We start from the raw sequence: 19,319 nt of genomic DNA, 5'->3' as shown, positions 1-19,319 counted from the left end.
CACAAACATTTTCTCAGCAGGGCAACCAAGAAGTAAATCGCACATCTGACCCCAAGTAAGCAGTTTTCTTAGGATCAAATGCTAATGTGTGCACTAAGACCTGTTACGACATTTCTGAGACGAGACCCATGTATAGCAGAACAGCAAGACAGAACATGACAACATGTGAAGTAAAATCCTAAACATGTTTTAGGACAAATAAGCACCATTTTTTTTTTTTTTGCCAGCCATGTGGAACTGGTGTTTTAAAATACCAGTGGGAAGTCACACAGAACACAACTGATACCAGCTCAGTGTGAAGGACACAAAAGCAGCATTTTCCTCGCATGGCATTCTGTGCTCTGCTCTGCCTTAGGCTGGGAGATAGGAAGTGGTTTCAGTGCAGGATTTCACAGTACAGGGCTCACTGAGCAGAAAAGGAAGAAGGCAATAAAGGATCTTTTAAAGAAATTTTTCAACACACTGAAGTATTCTGTCAAATCAACAAATAAGCTTACAAAAACGGAGGATGAACAATAGTGTCTCACAGTGTAATAAACATCACTCATTAAGATTCAACTGTTTAAAGATTTTAGTCAAGTTTTACAGGGCTAGCGTTGATCCCTAGTTATAAAATACATCCTTTATGGAAGGAAAAAGCACTTCTGCACCTATCTTCTACCACTGAAAGGACTTCTCAGCAGCAGTCAAATGTCCGGGCTGACTTCCAGGTAACACGAATGACCAGGTCTCTTTTATTCTCAGAAAGGATGAGCTCCGAGTATCAGAGCCCATTCTTATCAAGGCCAACCAGAGCACAGAGCTTGCAGGTGAGCCAGTGATGCCCACTTAGTTCGTGCCTGCAGGACAGTGCAGACCCTGCCTTGGGAAAGCCAGATAGTAGTGGCACGGCTAAGCCTCTAGATGCTTAGTGAGCCTGCGAACTTTCTCCTTCTTGTTCCTATTCCCGTGTTTTTTCCAGGGCTTTCCCACCACATTGCCAGAATTGGCTGTAGGCACAGACACGAGGCCACTGCCAGGCCGGTACCCCATTGTAGCCCGGGCTCCTTTCATCAGGGCACGAACATTCTCCTGGAAAGGAAGACACAGTGACCAGATGAGAAGATACTTAATCACAAGGAACTGTGATATGTTAATAAAACCAGACACAGGCAAGTTCAAACTCTACAAGACCTGCTCAGGCCCCAGCTCCAGAGCTGCAGGAAAGGTCAAGCTGTGCAGCTGAGTAAAGTCTGCCAGTAGTTCCCAGTTGTGCCTGCAGCCATGCCTCACTGAGCCAGGTCCTCAGTGCTCACCGCTGCAAGCAGAGGCAGAGTGTTTACAAGACACTGAACTTCGACAGACATTAGCTGTGGCGCTAGGACTGATTCTCACAGTCTCTGCTTTGCACACAACACATTGTCTCTGCAAACAAATCTGGCATCTGTGAAAGCCAGAACCTAAAATAACTTTCTGGAGTCTGGAGCGTGGGTAGCACTGCTGGGGCTCACAGCCAGACGTGCCAGCACTTTGGGCAGCCAGAGGAAGAGTCTGGTAATCCCAAAAATTCTTTTCAGGTCACAGCTTTCTGAAACAGCTTGCTGTTTCTGAAAAGGGTCTGAATTCTTGGTTTCAAAATGCATGACTATCTTTAGCTGCACTGAAACAAATACTGTTCATACCCAGCTACTCAAGCTGAATGGATCACGCTGTGACACATTTACTTCACTGCTAAACACTCCATTCTGATCTCTGTCAGGTGTGCAGACTTCATCAGTCATGCATTTGACATTTCACTACAAGTCATTAATATTTCTTTTCAGTAGTGTAGGTGCAGAACAGATCCCTGTGGGACCTAACAACAAGCATGTACGTTCAGAGAAATTCTCATTTTCCACTTCAGGACTTCTCAACTCGATTTCAAATCAGTTTCTATGTTCTATTCTTTCTTTCTGATTTTAAGTTCTGAATCAAAATAACCTCACAGTACTAAACTTGTCTTAAAGATGGTTATTACATCTCCCTCTAAATACATGATCTCAAGAAAGAAAAGTTAGTTTGAAGGACCTGTTAGTCCAAAACCACACTCCTGGTTGGTTGCTGTGTCATACCACCTCTTTCCTTTGTCTTTCTTCCCAGTCATTCTCCTGTTTGCTCAAGATTGATGTTAGGCTCATAATGACAAGGGTCACCCTGCTGACACTTTAAAATCAACTTATGTGCTCCTTATTAGCTTATCTTTCAGTCACCTAAGACATTCCCAGTGACTTATGAGATAATAAAAAGAACACAGAGCTCTTGGGTAGAAATTAGGTGTCTAACACCATTAACTCAACCCAGCAGCCCTCCACCCTCAAAGCTATTTTTTCCAGTAATTATGACACACCAGTGCCGCTGTAAAAAATTCCTTTGAAATTTCCCCCGGAATTACCTGGTGGAAAAATGTTTTGTCCACCACATTTTCAATTTGTTTTACTTTGGTATTCTTCTCAGGCTTCGCCTGTCTGCTGGCCTGGACAGTTCTGCTGTCTGGGCATCTTTTATGCTGGTGCTGAAAATCGTTTGGGTCAATGCCAGGAGGTGGATGGCAATATAACAGCTTCCCCTGTGAAAACAGTGGTGTTGAGTTGTTATCAAAAAAGTCAGAGAGACCCCCAGAGAGGAAAAAGAACAACTTCAGAGCTAAGAAGGGCCCCCAGAAGTTCAGAGCCTCACACTGGCAGACTATCAGTACACCTGGTGTCTCTTTCCAGGCAAACCCCTGGTTCAACTTTTAAGTTAAAGCACTGTCCCACTTGAAAGCATCACTCTCAGCTGCAACATTCAGCTTTGAGCAATGCAGTACGAAACTCTCAGAGGAGTACTGGAATATCCTATTAAGAAATACTCAGTGATATGTTGCTGAGAGGTGCTGTAGAAGCATGCAGTACTACAACACTCAGAACTGCAGTCCTTTGTGCCAAATATTGACCCAACTAAACAAAATGGTTTCATTTCCAGAATACCTGCTCCCTCTTTTAAAGGGATCATGATTCCATTTATTTAAAACATCAAAATAGTATGATTTAAGGAGTATTTTAATGTACAGCGATTTTATCCAAAGAAAGTGAATTCACTTTATTGTTATTCTTCATGCTGGAGTGAAACCTTCAGTTCACCTCTTATCAGGAAGGAAAACACAGATGCAGAAAGAACTTACATTGACGTAGTCTTTTAACACGTATCTAGCTGATCTTGGCTGGTCTGGCTGTCCATGGGCTGTCATAAAGCCTCTCATATCTGGAAGACAAATCAGAAGTACATTCCATGTCAGTACAAGAGAATTAACACATTCTTCTTGTCTGCCTAACTGCACGTTTGTATTCTTCCTCGAAAAACAAAAAAACAAAAACAAATAAACAAACACAACACACTCCCTCAGAAAGAGGTTTCTGTTGGGGAAAGCATGAAGTAAAGGAGAATTTTGCTGACTGCAGAAGAAATGCAGAAGCATCCTAACCTAAAAGGAATGATGTGAGCTGACATCTTCCTACCACCAGAAAATCTGTGTGTTTTTTTTTAATTTCTTTTTAAAACTAAAGATAAGCTGCATCAAAGAATCAGACAAGGAACATAAACCTTCACTGCATTCTTCACAGCCTAATTCAAGCCACAGTTGATGGGAGGTATCAATAAGGACGAGAGTGCCAGAGAACAACTGGTAGCTTCAAGGATACAGCAGCGTACTACACAGACTGGCAGGTCATTTCATGAACCTCCTCAATAAAAACACTACAGCTGTTCTCCTGCCGCCATGTTCAGGAGCAGGCACAAAGTAAAGGTTTTAAAGGTATCATCACTTACATCCGTATGCTGTTAGCAGCTCTTCAGCTGTTGGCTTTCGATCTGGATCCTCATCTTCCCTTGGCCTTATGATACTTATTCCATAGGTTGCTTCCAAAATGTTTCGTGGGATATGCTGGCAAACGTAAGCTAGTGAAGGAAACCACCTTGTGCTTTTCGGCTACATGAGTAATCCTGCCCATGTCACTCCAAGTGCACGTTAGAAATGGTTATGGATTTTGGCACAATGCAAAATTTTTTTTTTTTTTTTGGTCAAAAAAAACAATGCAACTCTGCTAACAGGATAAACCAAAAATGAGGCAGGGAACAACAAACCCAGCAGGGCTGTTTTATCCAATATGCTCTCAATGCATGACCACACAAATGCCTACCAGGGCTGGAACATGCTACATCCCATATTCCATATTCAACACTTGCAGCCACCCTCACAAATCCCATGCAAAGGATATTAAAGAAATGGGGGGGACGTGGTCCCTCATCTGGTCTATAGGCAGAATCCCAGAACAAATCATCTCTGCTTTGGTGGAGATGAAAGATGGCATCACCAGACCAGGGCAGTCACAGAGGCACAGGCCAGGCTCCACATACAGGGTCTACACAAGAAATAACCAATGAGTTCACCAAGGCGAGGCAGTGTCCACGAAGGAAAAAGAAACGAGATCAAATGCACTGATGAAACAGAGATGCAAATGAGAATAAGCAGAAATTTTACTAACAGCTATCTGCCCTGCCGGCCCCAGCCAGTGAATTAAAAAAATCCCACGTCAAAGACAGCAACACTTCCAGGGTTCATAAATAAGGTGTCCAGATGGGGGCAGCAAGATCTTCAGCTCTCCAGTCTGTTGGGTCACTGCCTGTCAGAGGAGAAGCACTCCAGAAACCTTTAAGGTGTTGGACCTTTCGAAATAGGCAGGAGACTGCAGAAGTACAAACATCACAACGTTCACTGTAGCGCTGGAGCTGCCAACCCAAAATTATGAACTTGATCAACATCAGGCATAACTAGACTTATTCATAGCAATGACTGAGGACAAGAAGGTTGGTTTGAAGCATGACCTTAAGCTACTCAGAGGAGCACTTAGTTTTCAAAGGTTCTCTCCTCAAGGCCAGAGTTGAAAAAAGAAGGGCCAAGCTACCTAAATAAAATTAAGACAGAGAAAATATATTCCACTGCACAGCAGCTCTCTTGAAAGATCCTCAAAGCATAACAAGAGTTTGGAAGCAAGGACTCAAGTTTCAAAATGATATACACCGAGCCCACTCTCTCCAACTTAAATGCTGGTGGGCAGAGTTCAGGTTGGCAGACAGTTCTCAGAGAGTCCACACAGCTGCAACTATTTCACAAGGAAGTTCTCTTCTACCAGGGAACAAAATAAATAAAGCAAAGCTCTTTGTCAACAATACCTGAAAGTGTTTCGTACGTCCTGGTGTAGCAGACACTGACACCTTCTTATCTCCAAGGATTGTGTTGATGGTCGAACTTTTGCCTACGTTAGGGTAACCCACCTAGATAACAAAGTAGAATGGTAACAATGATATTAGGCAGGGTCATTCCAGAATACCAGCAGAGCTCTGACAAAAGCACTTTAATAAATAGTATTGAAAAATCAGGTCAGCAGCAAAGAATACCAAGTTCCAACACCGTAGAATTAATCTTTCCACAAAACCCTTAGTAACTTGTGCTTGCTAGTTTTTTTTATCCTTACACAAAGCCAGGTTACAGGATGAACATTGCCCATGGAAGGTATACGGAATTAAAACTTAGATTTAGCAAGTTCCATTTTAAGCACAAGGTCCAACTCACCAGTCCAACATTTACTTCCCCATCCTTCACCCTTGGTCCATTGTGCATGGTTTTGAAGATCTCCAGCAGTTCATTTCTCTGTACCAGGTGGCTGAAGTTCTTGATGTTCCTTTTCTGCTCCTGCACTGCATGTTGCACTGCAGTACCATCAGTTCTTTCTACTCTCTTTGGGGCAATACCATTTACTTTGCCCCCACCTTCATCTTCAGAACAGGTTTGCCAGGCATCCTCTTCATCATCTTCACAGTCTTCATATTCGTCACTACTGTCATCATCACTAACCAGAACTTGGTATTGCAAAGCACTGCCTGTGGATGTGCTTTCTGCACTATTGTCTACTGTGTCATCTTCTTCTTGACTGGAGCTTTCCTCCTCAGAATCACTCAGGTCCTCTGCTACATCTTCAGTACCTAGTTCCTGTGTGAACAGTATTTCACAGGTGAAATTTAAAGGTGGTTCTAAGTCTTGTACTTTACTGTACTTAATGCAGTGCAATCGCATATTTTTTCATTACCCAGATCCCAAGGACTGACAATCCAGTCCTAATGTCTCACGTTTTTTTTAGGGGTCTTAACAAGGATTTGGAAAAAACTAACCCACTTTAGGAGACTGAAAAAAATATTCCTGATTGTATTGTTAGCTTCACTGTGAAGGTATTAGAGATATCTCTCTCCAGGACCACAATTGTCAGCGTGCACACGCTCACTTCCTTACACATAGCAGCAGCAGAGCCCAGCAAATAATTTTTTTTAATTTGTCAAATGTTCCTAGTAATAGGAATGAAAAAATTTCCAGATGTCCAGAACACAAAAATGTTCTGTCTCGTATCTAAACATAACAATAATTTCTAGCTGTCTCATTTTTAGTCTAAACCATTACATTTCTTCCCTGCAAGCAGTTCACATTTAAACATAAAGACCTTTTCATAAGGGCAGTAATTTTGACTTTTAAAAAAAAAAAAAAAAAAAAAAAGACAAGAGAACCAACACATTTTACATCAATCTGTAAAAACATTTTATCCAAGAACTGTGAACCAGCTGAACAGGCTACATATTTTTGAAAGGAGATAATGGATATTCCATAGCTGAGTGGCAATGGCTCTAACAGAAGAACCTAGCAAACCCTGAAAGTGGAATTTATTGATAACATATAACTTGAGGCAGCAACACATTTTGTTCCACTGTGCAAGAAAGGTTTCTCAGTTACTTTAGGTTCTCAAAGAAACACCACAACTCAGCAGGAGAGAAAAATCCTCTGTATAGATAACCACATACCTCACAGCATCCCTCTTGGAAAGGATTCCAACTCATTGAGGTATTGTTTACAGACAGATATACAAGGACTGTTTCTGTAGCTATTCATCAGTAAGTTCAAGAAACAAATTCACATTCTACTTCAATATTCTTTACCATTTCATTAACTTTGAAATTGCAAGCTCTATGAACAGCGACAGAAAGGTGTACCGCTTCATTCACCATTTTAATTTCCTCGTTTTTGTCTCTGAATCAGTTATTAAAATGCTGTTTTAGAGCCAGTCAGGTCCGCAGAGAAATCCTTCCACGAGACAAAGCCTCTGCCTTTCTTTCCTAGAAAGGAGCTCAGGTATATCACAAGCTTAACTGCAAAACAAGTTACCAGAGGCAGCCAGCACACACCCAGTTCGAACTGGTCATTTACAGTACCTTCTCTTCTCCAGATAGCCGTTTGCACTCTGCCAAAGCTGACCAGAACACCACTTTTACGCCCTCTTTCTCAAAGAACTGTGCCCAAGCAGCCCGCTGCTCTTCACTCAGCAAATCCGCTTTGTTTATCAGGATCATGTTCTCCTTGTCGCTGCTGACTTCCTTGACATAACTTTCCTGAAGAAAATAAGAGGAAAAAAAAAGTAGTTCTTACTCTGGTCTGGACTCCTCCCACAAGGCGATATAAAAGCAGCAAGGCAAGTTGTCACATCCAGCTCCATGCGAGTGTAGCTAAGCTTACTGGCCCTTGGGCTAGATAGATCTGGTGTTGAGCAGACACCACAGGCACAAATGGGAGCACGCAACCACTGCAATACAGGTTGTTTCTGGCCATGCGTGCAAACGTCTTGCCTGCTTAGATTGATGGCAAGACATTAACCAGCACCTCACAGCAAGAACTCTTAGGATCGACCGTTTGAGTAATTTCATATTGCACTGACGCAATGCAATGATGAATGCATTGACTGCACTGCATGATGGAATAAAAATGGATGGTTAAGTGTGGACACTTCCAGAGCACAGTCAGGAGCAGAAATATATCTGCAATATAACACCAACAGAACTGTCTCTAAATCAACTATGTTTTGCGTGAAATATCAAAAAGCACTTAAGAAAAATAATGTAATGCCAGAATCCTTGAATAGTAAGGTATCCAGTTAAACACAACAGCTGAACAGCTTCAGCATATGTGGCTTAATGTATTGAAAGAAAATAAATCACATGAATAAACTCTCAGAAATAAAAATGAAAATAGTCAAGAAGGTAGTTTACTTACCAGATCTTGGCATCTAAACAGAAGGGGGTTTCGAGCATCCACAATCTGGACTACAATGTCGCTGCAAAAAATAAAAAGAAGCCCCATGAAATACTCCTCCTTACACTGCCACAAAAAAAAGCAAGAACACTTTACTTACTTTCATTTTTTAAATGAATTTTACCTGTTTTAATTATATTATCTTATTATGTACCTTTACTGAATTAACAAAGTGTCTTAGCATTCCACATGCCCTAAGAGAGCCACATTCATGCCACAAGGCAGCATTGCTGTGCAATACTTTTGCTTGTCTTGCTCAGCTAATTCTCCGGCACAGTAAGCAAAGGGAAAGCAGGTATACATGGTTTGCCATCTAACCTTTGGAAATGTTCAGCAGGCAAGAACAAGACTACAAGTATTCTATCACTCAGAATGTTACATAGCTTTGTCTCTATCTGTTCTCAGACCCAAACTGCAGCAATGTGCTACAGAGGAAGAAGAGGTGGTTTTCCTACACAAGAAGATTTTCCAGAACACTGTTGTCCCCTTTGCATGGGGGAAGATGTACAAAGTCTCCAACAAATGACCTGAAGATACTGAGCATTTGCTGTCAGGTATCTTCAAAATTTCTTTTGTACTCTTTGCTTCACAAAAAGCATAGAACAGTGGAAGAAGTCTTACACTTCAATAAAACATGTTGTTCCTCCATGTAAGAAAGGCCTTGTAAGTCTGCTTTTAAGAAATCCAGCCATCAGGCTGCCACCACATACATGACAAAGACTCATCAGTTCTATGTGCAAATTAAATGCAATGGCTTCAGATATGAGCATTCATGTCTCTTCTTTCAAAAGGGTGGGAAAATATAACTACATCATCTTCCACTAGAACTTCTCCAGTTACTTGATTTAAAATACTGGTTAGCAGATGCTGATTTTATTTGTTTGATGATTCTATTTGTTGTTTTCTGTTAGCTCCAGACAACTTCAGAACACTACAGGTTGAACGGCGGGATTTAAAGTCTCACAAGACAATTACTTAAAAATAAATAAATAAGAAACCCCAAGGAAGTCATTACATAAGTCACATGGGTACAAAGTATTGCACATTTACAGAAATTCAGAGATCAATTTGAAAGACAAATGACACCATGTACTGCGATAGGATACAGAAAAGTCATTGAATGACACTGCTGGGAACTAGCTTGAAACAGTGATGAGAAAAGGCTGACAATGAATCAAATCTAACTGGCAACAGAAGGGACTGGGTGACTTTCCCATTAGGTTCTAAGACAGTATACTCACCCTACCTGAAATAAAGAGCTGCAAGAAGAGCCAAAAAACATTAATAACACTTTCCAGTCTCAAAACACACACTCATAGGGCACATCATGATATGCTGTAGCAGATGCTCCTGACCCAGCCCTCACAAACTCAAAGCCCTGGTAGCACCCAGCACAAAGACACTTCTGTGAAAGGATCAGCTCACCATGACCTCACTGATGAAGTATTTTTCAATTTTAAGAAAATCAGAAGAGATTCTCAAACTTAATTACTAGTGAAATTAAATGCCCCAGTCAGATTAACTTAGGAAAAAGCACTCCTATTGTATTACAGCTCTGCAGAGCAAACAAAGCTATTTCTGTGATATGACAGGCTGCTGCCTTTTGTGCACTGCTGCAATTTCTCTGCATGACGAGAAGCCAAAGACCAAGAGGCTCTTTCTTTCCAAATGCTACTTCGTTTTTCTCCCTTCTCTCCTGCCCCTGGAAGTCAGGATACAACTGTGCGGTTAAAAGAGAGGGGCAAGGGTTAATCTTGGCATAAGAGCTCAAAGAAACATTCTTAGAAGATGCCTCCCACACAGAGTTACTGGAAGAAGCCAAGAGCAGCAGCATCTGAAGAATCACTGGAGACTCACAGTGAACTGTCTGCAGAATTGCCATGCTGAGAGCTAGCGTGCACTATCAGCTGCTCTTCCTGACGTCACCTTTTGATCGCTTCAAAACAAAATCACTTCGGTGCTGATAACAGAACATTACTTACTGTAATTGCTTTTCCAGTGCTCAGAAACTTGATATGTGGCTCAAAAACTTCAGTTCAGGAAAAAACATTAAACGTTACTTTTAAAAAGCAGGCAGTAATTTTTTTTTTTTTTTACCTTCTTTCAATGACTCTCCAAAGTTGACGCCAAAACTCCAAGTTCCGTTCAAATGGGGTTAGAATTAACTTTTTTTCTTCCTCAAGGCTATGGTAAAACAGAGTAAAGACATCATATTCGGTGCACGTCAGGCAAAAAGCACACCACTGGCTCTTCCTTAGGCCCAAGAGACTTTAGTTACAGAGAGAGCTATCAAAATCAGACTCAAATGCAGGTACTGTTTCTGCTAGTTTTGCAAATAGATGAGGCACCCAGGTAAAGTCATGTCAGTGGCACTGATTCAATAGGAACACAATGGCTCCTGACTGTACCAACAGGGAAACAGTAAATAATGAAAAGGGCAAAAACTCATCAAAAGACTTCCTGTGAAATTTCAGAGCTGCAGTAACGAACCTGGGAAGTTATCCCAAATGCCAGCAGTTATTACGCAACCAAGTATCACCTTGAGAAAATAATGTATTTCAGGACAATACCTGAAATAGCTCTATACAATCTTTAACTCACTATTAGCAGAGCCCGAGCGACTTTGCTCAGGGCAAAGCAGGCTCACTGTGTGCATGCTGATACAACCTAACTCCCCAGGCCAGCAGAGGCAGCACAGGACCAGCACAATCTGCTGTAGACAGAGCTGGCAGCACCACTCTCAGGGCAGCACTGCTGCTCTTAGATGACACATTCATCACTCCAAAGTCAAGAGCACAACACACTCCGTCGTGAACATTAGGGAATCACAGGGGCAAGGCTGAATGCAGTACTTTTAATAAAGCAGATAACAAAGTTTGGATATTGAGAAACAGCAGCTATGGGTAAGCACTGCAAGAATTTGGGCTGTAAGCAGTACAAGAATGTGCACGCACAGTAGAACTACGTGCAGCTCACCACAAAGGTGTGTCTGTACTGTGACTGGGATGTCCAACCTTCTAGAAGAAGTACAAGGAGCCACTGAGAAGAGGTTAATTTTAGATGTCTAACAAGGATAAGTATAACCCATCTCTTCCTGGGGAAGGGTCCAAGTCTGAACAGCCATACACCACACACACGCAAGTGCATACTCACTGGGCAAGCTGCCGCCTCCATTCAAGAAAGCTTTCCCTCTCAGCTTGTTTCAAGTCTTCTGCACTGGTTGTCCTATCCCAATATGGCCTGCAACAAACGCATTTTGGAGCAGATGGTCAAAAGTTTTAGTGGTTATACCAGTTATATTATTATAGCAAGCATCTACAAAGAACACAGGTACCACACACTCAGTTACAGTGACGTGGTTGTAGGTCACACGTACAGGCAACTATTTTCTGCTGCTTTAAGTACTTCTCATTTCCTTGGTCCCTTTAAACCCCGCCAGCTAAAGCGAAATGGACATTACCCTACACACAGCGTATCTCACACAGTTGATCTCCCCAGCTGAGATTTGCAGGGCGTTGAAAGCAGAGGATTCACCTCTCTGTCTACTGCGCATAAAAGGTCTGAAAGGTTTGCTGGGTGGAAGGCCAGGTCACGGCACCCCCCAAAACACGGGGCTGACAAAGCAGCGTCCCCAGGCTGACAGAGCCCACACGGGAGCTCACCACCTCAGCGGGCACCCAGCCCAGCATCACCCACCTCCTCGGGATGCGCAGGAACCGCCGGTTCTCCTCGTGCAGCTGCTGGACGTGCTGGGCCTCCTGCGCCGTGAGCAGCCCAGTGCGGCTCTGTGCAGACACAAACTGGATGTTCAGCCGCTCTGAGGGACGGGACAGACAGACAGAGGAGATCACGCAGAGCCTGATGTGCCTGGCAGCACCCCTGCTGCCTGCCCCCATTACCCCAGCCCCCCTGCCCCATCCCCACAGCCCCACAGCCCCCCCCCGGCCCTTTCCAGCCCCTCACCGGCCACGAAGCGGGTGCCGGCCAGCTCGGCCGTGGCCAGGAACTCCTCCAGCGGGCTCTGCTCCACCGCCGACCGCTGCTCGGGGCCAGCCTCGTCGCCCACCTCGCTGGCGTGCCGCTGCCGGGACGGGACAAGAGGCCGCCGTTAGCCCGCACCGATACCCCCCCGGCCATACACCCCCGGCCATGCACCCCCGGCCCCATCCCCGCCGCCCTACCCATGAGGCGGCCCCGCGGCGCCCCGCGCCCCGCTGCAGGCAGCGGCCGAGCCCCGCGCCCCGCTTCCTCCCCATGCGGCCCGCCCGGAACCGGCCGCCCCGGCAACCGGAGCTCCCCGCAGCCGCCGCTCCGCCGCGGCCCCGCTGCGCCGTTCCGGGGAGGGAAGGTTCCGCCCGGTGGCCCTGTGGCCGTCCCGGGTCTCCCCTTGTCCCCGTCCTGCGTCCCCGTTGTCCCCTCTGTGTGCCCTGCCCAGCCCCGCGGCCGCCGCTCGCTGCCCTGTCCCGCCGGCTGTCCCTGTGTGCAAAGAAAGAAAGGCTCGGTGGGACGCCCGCAGCCCGCTCAGCTGCCTCTTTCCCCTCGTTTTTTCCCCCAAAACCACCACACAGAGGGCACACGGTGGTCCTGGTGCCTCAGGGGACCCTCAGCAGAGGACTGAGCCAACGACCCGCTGCTCAGCACCTCACCGGCTTTCATCCAGCCTCCTTCCACAAACCCACCTCAGGCCTTCAGCAGGGTGCATCAGCAAGGGTCACAGCACAGAGCAGTGCTGAGGGAGATGCAGACTAGGTGGCCAAGTGACAGAGACAGCCAAGTCTCGCCCAGGTCCTTAATTCCCTATTTTTAACTGCAGCATTCCCCAGCCCACCCATCGCTGTGCTGTGTCTACCTGAGCAGGATGGGTTTCTTTTGGTTGTACCTCACCTGGCAACCTGCTTCTCCTAGATGTCATTTACTGAGGAGGAGTAAATGTCTTCTAGGAGAAGACACAGGAGCTGCGTAGAGGTGGCCTGGATACCCATGCACATACATTAGGGGCTGAGAGCTCAGGACAGCACGGAGGAGATGAGTACAAAACCTCCAGCAGCACAGCCCTGCTTGGCTGCACCACCAGGCTCCTCTGCTCCATGTTAACAGAGCGCCTGGCTGGCTGGAGGGCAGCCACAGCTGCTGGGACTGCTCACAAAAAATCCTGGATAGACAAAGGCAAAGTCTGCTCCCCTTCCACAGTGGGGTAATCATCTGCTAGTACCAAAAAGGCTGGCTTCCCTCCCAACTTCTTCTGCCTTGGAGCAAAACCATTGCTCCAGTTTTTCATGCAAATCCCGAGAATTATTTAGTAGCAGCAGCTCATTTTCAAAAGCCAGCAGTGCCAGTGCATTTTGCCTAAAGGAAACATTGTTCTTTCTGGACAACTTTTCCTCCATTTTCCTTTAAGGCAGCACTGGGAGATCTCAGGACTGTGTCTCTGAAATATTCATGTGATGGCTATTCATTATTCACGCGGTTTCACAATGCTTGATTCAGCGGTATTACCGGCTCAAGCCTGACAAGCAGATAGACTAAGAACCACCCCCTGCCCCCCAAGGCACCCCTGAAAGGACACACGGACGGTTCTGCTCTGTGCAGCATTGCATCTGCCTGAATCCCCTTGTTTGCAGCTGCAGTCAGACACGTGTCAGCACGGCAGGGAGATGGGCCTGAAGAGCGGCAGGGCTCCTGCCGGGCAGGAGGGCACCATGTATTCACCCAGGGTCTGAAGAGCAGCTGGGACAGGGCTGGCCAGGGAGGGGACAAACTGACACGCAGAGCCAGCAGCAGCACCAGGCTGTCCTCACGGGTGGGACAGAGGTGCCAGAGGAGCCCTGGGCCTGGCAGAAGGGCCACCATGACGTGCCACAGGACGGGCTGAAACCATCCTGCGCCTGGGACCACCAGGAAAAGGGGGAGCCTGGTCTTTTGGGAGTGAGCTCACTCCTCTCCAGGAGCAGGCTGAGTGCTGGGAAGGCACCAACCCTGCTGGTGCCCTCCAGCAAGTTTTTCAGACTCCGCTTATTCCACCAGCCACACGAAGATAAAATCACCTTCCTGCCTGTTGGGGTGGGGGAAGGTTAATCAGGCAGGGCCACGTGCATCGGAGCAGGCAGGGGATTTCTCCAGCTTCCCAGGCACTGGCTCGACCCGGACTCAGCCCCGCTGCCCCATGGCTCCCCGGTCCCCTCCATACGGACAGGGGCAGCCCTCGTGGCACTGGGACGTCAGGCAGAGGACACCGCCCTGACGCCACCTCTGCCCCTTAGCTGCTGGCACAGCAGGAGGTCAGATGCTTGGCACGGTCTGTGAGCACCTCCTGGGGGCTCTGCCCCCCGCTGCCCTTCTAATTATAGCAGCGGGCGCAGGAAGCACGGGGCTGCCTTTGCAGGAAGCGGGGTGTGCCCGCCCTCGGTGTCTGAAAAACAACTGCGGTGGCAGAGGTGTGCCGCGACCGCCGCGGCCTCAGCTGCCCTGCCCAGAGGCACATCCCCGGCCCCGGGGCTGCGGCACCCCGAGCTGTGCCAGCAGCAGCCCTCGGTGCGCCAAGGGACCCAGGGCTGTCACCGCGTGGGCACCCTGCGCTCCTCATGCCCTCCTGGCATCGCTCCTTCCAAGCCCTGGCCCATCAGGATGGGGTGCTGATGACCTTTGGCACCCACGCAGGGTGGCAGGAGGTGTTAATTAAAGGCCATTAATGACCCTTTTCCTTGAGAGCTGGGGTGTGCCTCACGCCACCCCCTGCCCAGCCCATCTCGGGCTGCCCCAGCTCCATGCAGCAGGTGAGAGCTGGAGGAGCAGCACTGCGGCAGGGCACACGGCACTTGTCCTGCCCTGCGGGGGCCTGGGCTCTGCTCAGGCTTTCGTTTTCATGGGAAATCCTGACATTTCAACGCTTCCTTTGTCCCACTTGGGAACAAAGGGTTGAAGCTCCGCCACTTATCACAGTTACAGAGCCTCTAAAACGCTTTGTTTTGGAAAATACCGAAATGCCGGTTTGAAGCGTTTCGCTTTGACTGTGTCACTTCGTCTGCTGCAGCAAGATGAGATCTGCTGCTATCTAGGGTGTGTTCACATGCTGACAAAATCGATACAACCCCATGAATTATTTCGGCCTCATCACATCCACTTTCCCCCGTTGCCAGGCTGCTCGGGCAGAAGCAGCACCCACTGCCCTCCCCGGCCACGCAGACCTCCGCCAGCTCCAGCTGCAGGGCACAGAAACAACCCTGGTGCTGGGGCTGCTCCCCGCAGGGTGTCACCCATCCGGGAAGCACCAGTGGGGCAGGCAGCACACGTCCCGGCAGGGGCGATGAGCAGCACACCCCGAGCCCGCAGCCGGCAGTGGGGTGCAGCTCTGGGCCTCACCCCGCAGAGCGAGGAGGAGGAGGGTGGAGCAGGGCAGGAAGGGGCAGTGCTGCCAAGGGCCAGGCACAGCGCCGCAGCTCAGGCTGTGAGCAGGGAAGGCTGGGCTGCTGGGGAGAGATTGTATCTGCCAGACTTTCCCACGCCGTGGAAAAGCTCTCCAGGCGGGCGGGCGCACAGAGGCAGGTGATGCTCAGTAGCTGCTGGTGTGTAACGTAAATGGAGAGCAGGCTGCTTGGCTCCCCCCGGGCTACGGGGCTGTGTAGATAAGCCCCTGGAGTGAATGCCCTGCAGAGCTCGGGTCCTGCTGTCCTCGCAGGGAGCCTTGTGCTTGTCCCGGCCCTGCAGGGCTGGCCGCTGTCGTGCTGTACCTCAGGTTCCCCTCCTGGCAATGAAACGCAGACATCCACGGGAGCATCCACACGCTTAGGGCTGGTGTCTCAGACATAACTGAGCCTCTCTGTGCTGCCAGACTTCGTGCAGACACCCAGCAGCAGCACCACCCAGCCTTGGGCTGGAAACACCGCAGCACAGCCCCCAGCTCAGGGCTACAAGGGGTCGGACCCGAACCAAAGCAGACAGAGACGGTCCTGATGCTAATCAGGCCCACTAACGAAGCATGGAAGGCTGCAGTGGTCTGTCACTCCAAACGGTGAGAAAGTACAGTTAGGAGCCGAGCTGAGACAATTTCCATCCTGAGGCAGGGTTTAAACCACAAGGCGCCTTCCCTGCAGCTGCACTTTCGGCTGGCCCACAGACAGCTGTGCTGGGTGCTGCTCCCCGGCTGCGGCACCCGTCGGGCTCTGTGATGGGCGACGCTGAAACCAGCATCCCATGTACGTGTGCTGAGCCCAGAGCAGCATTTCAGAGGGTGCAGGGCTTTACACCCAGGACAGAAAACAAAGCCTGCCCTTCCCAGAGCCAGCGACAGACTTTCTAAACCTGCAAAAGTGCTGCGCTAGACCCGCCAGAGACAGGAAACGCCGTGTGTTGCAGACACACACCCAGCAGCGCCTCTGGAAACAGATGCGGTCATGGGTCCCTGCCGCCGGCCCGGGCTGGGCCCCTGGGGACCGCGTCTGCAGCGCTGCCCGCGGTGCGGGGCCGGTTTGGAGGGGAAGCAGGCGGGCTGCTGGGCTCCGAGCAATGGGCCCCGGCCGCCGCGGTTGCCTGCAGTTCCCGGGCACGCTGCTAGGTGGCACGATGCAATAATAATAACGCCAATTAGCTCTAATTGATCCAAACTCTGTAAACGATTTGTCAGACGATTTAAGCGCACTTTTGCCTGTTTTACCGCATTAATAAGTATTCGCTCCCGTTCCGCCGAGCGCTTCTGGACACCCCTACAAAGCAGCTCGGGACTCGCTCCGCAGAGGGCAGGACACCGCTGCGGGAAGCTGCGGCGAGCAGCCGGGGGCCGCCTTTTCTGAAGCTCTGCTTTAGGGGACCGTGCCCGAGCATCCCCACCAGAGAGCTGCAGGAAGCTTCTGCTCTCCCTGCTGCACCGGGGGGGGCCGCACAGCACCTGCCGGCCTCCCCCCACCGCAACCCCCCCGGTGCCCGGTGCGCGGTGCCCGGTGCGCGGCGCCCGGCGGGGGCGCACGGCGGCGGGGCCGGGGCGCTGCGGGGCGGCGCGGCGGGGCTGACACCGCCCCCTGCCCGCCCCTCGGTGGCGGTGGCGGTGCCGGGGCCGGGGCCGGGGCCGCAGAGCAGCGGCGGCGGCGCAGAGCAGAGCGGAGCGGAGCGGCGGCGGCGGCGGCGGCTCCGCGGGCCGCGGGCAGCGGGCGCTCCGCCCTCGGTGCGCGGGGCCTCCCCTCTCCGCGCCCGCGGAGCGCCGGCAGCCGCCCTATATCTCCGGTCCGCGGCCCCGCGAGGATGTGAGGCGGGCGGGCAGCCCGGCCGCCCCCGCCGTGGCATGAGCCCCCTCGGCCCGAGCCGTCGGCGCGGCGTGTAGCCGAGGCTGGGCTGGGGCGATGCTGCCCTGGAAGCGGAGCAAGGTGGAGCTGGGCGCCGGCGAGGCGAGGCGGCAGGGCAAGGCCAAGGGCTACGCGGTGAGCGTGCACTACTCGGCGCTCACCTCGCTGGCTCGAGCGTGCCCCGAGAGCGCCCTGCACCGCGTGGGCAGCATGTTCCGCTCCAAGCGGCGGAAATTCCGCGTGACCAGCGAGGATCCCACGTACACCGTGCTCTACCTGGGCAACGCCACCACCATCCAGTCCAAGGGCGAGGGCTGCACCGACCTGGCCGTCTGCAAGATCTGGAGCAAGAGCGAGGCCGGCCGGCAGGGCACCAAGATGAAGCTGACCATCAGCGCGCAGGGCATCCGCATGGCCCACGCCGAGGACAAGGGGCTGCGGCGGCCCGGCCACCTCTACCTGCTGCACCGCGTCACCTACTGCGTGGCCGACCCGCGCCTGCCCCGCGTCTTCGCCTGGATCTACCGCCACGAGCTGAAGCACAAGGCGGTGATGCTGCGCTGCCACGCCGTGCTGGTCTCCAAGCCCGAGAAGGCGAAGGCCATGGCCCTGCTGCTCTACCAGACCTCGGCCACGGCGCTGGCCGAGTTCCGGCGCCTGAAGAAGCGGGACGACGCGCGGCACCAGCAGCAGCAGCTGGTGGGCGAGCAGAGCATCCCGCTGGTGCCGCTGCGCAAGCTGCTCAACGGGCAGTGCTGCTACAAGCCGCCGGTGGAGCGGAGCCGCAGCGCGCCCAAGCTGGGCTCCATCACCGAGGACCTGCTGGGCGAGGAGCAGGAGGAGCGGGCCATGCACTGCGAGGACTGCGAGGACATCCTGGAGGCGCTGGGCGAGCCCGAGGGCGAGCTGCTGCGCTCCGGCGCCGGCCGCGGCGAGGCTCCGGAGCTGGGCCAGCTCCTGCGCGACCTGGGCGAGCTCAGCCTGGGCAACGACCTGCGCTCGCTGCGCGCCGACCTCCGCGTCCGGCGGCTGCTCTCCGGGGAGAGCACGGGCAGCGAGTCCTCCCTGGAGAGCAACGGCCCCGACGGCGCCGCCCCGGCCTGCAACGGCGCCGAGCAGCCGCCCCCCGGCGACCCGGAGACCGGCTGAGCGCACGGCGGCGCCGGGGGCGCACGGCTCGGCCCGGGGCACCGGCTGCCCCCCCGGCAGCGAATGGCCCCTGCCGGGAGTGCGAGGCTCCGCCGGGCCGCCCTCGGAACACCGGGGTGCCCCCGAGCCCCCCCGGGAGCACCGGGTCCCCTCCGCAGTCAGCGCACGGTGTCCCCTCCCGGAGCCCGTGGTTTCACTGGGGAGCACCGGGACCCCTCCGGCGGCACCGCGCGGCCCACACTCGGTTGTGCATGGCCCCTCCGGGTCCCCTCCGGGTCCCCCCGGCCCCTCCGGGAGCGCACCGGGTCCCTCCGAGCTCCCCCGGCCCCTCCGGGAGCGCACCGGGTCCCCGCGGCGCCGCCGCGTCCCGAGACCGGGGGCCGGGGGCTGCCGCGGCCCGAGGACGGGAGGTGGCTGCGGGCTGTTTACCTCCGGCTCAGCCCTTGAAGATCTGCCAAATTCCTGGAATAGCTTTCCCCGGGGAGGGAGGGAGGGAGGAGGGAGGTGTTGCGCCTTGTTTACAGTCAGAAATCTCACATCCGAGGGGAGGGGGGTGCGGGGGGGCGCCGTTTTCTACATTAAAGTCACTCCATCGTGCTGTCGTGTCCGAGAGGTTTGCACTGTTGTGAATTTTTTTTTATTATTATTATTTTTAATTTAGACCCTCTTTTTTTTTGGGCCCCGGTCCTGTCCCCGGTCTCAACGCTCTAGATCTT

General features: G+C 51.3%; 2 protein-coding genes across 2 annotated transcripts; one reads left to right on the top strand and one right to left on the bottom strand.

Moving 5' to 3' along the window:
- Window positions 1-424: 424 nt before the first annotated feature.
- Window positions 425-12,458, bottom strand: LSG1 (large 60S subunit nuclear export GTPase 1). Its single transcript, XM_084291839.1, has 14 exons — window positions 12,364-12,458; window positions 12,146-12,263; window positions 11,879-11,999; window positions 11,336-11,422; window positions 10,280-10,366; window positions 8,144-8,204; window positions 7,309-7,485; window positions 5,627-6,043; window positions 5,227-5,328; window positions 4,272-4,415; window positions 3,823-3,946; window positions 3,179-3,258; window positions 2,411-2,584; window positions 425-1,071 (listed from the first exon to the last, which is right to left on the bottom strand). Exons 1-14 carry the CDS (start codon window positions 12,436-12,438, stop codon window positions 892-894), a joined length of 1,947 nt encoding a protein of 648 aa, XP_084147965.1. The 5' UTR covers window positions 12,439-12,458; the 3' UTR covers window positions 425-891.
- Window positions 12,459-17,381: 4,923 nt separating this feature from the next.
- FAM43A (family with sequence similarity 43 member A) lies at window positions 17,382-18,734 on the top strand. The gene has a single exon (XM_084291775.1). It carries the CDS (start codon window positions 17,512-17,514, stop codon window positions 18,601-18,603), a length of 1,092 nt encoding a protein of 363 aa, XP_084147901.1. The 5' UTR covers window positions 17,382-17,511; the 3' UTR covers window positions 18,604-18,734.
- The last annotated feature ends 585 nt before the right edge of the window (window positions 18,735-19,319 follow it).

This window comes from Netta rufina, assembly GCF_964035555.1.
Source record: "Netta rufina genome assembly, chromosome: 9".
NCBI classification, from domain to species: domain Eukaryota; kingdom Metazoa; phylum Chordata; class Aves; order Anseriformes; family Anatidae; genus Netta; species Netta rufina.
This window is presented reverse-complemented; position numbering and strand designations above follow the sequence as displayed.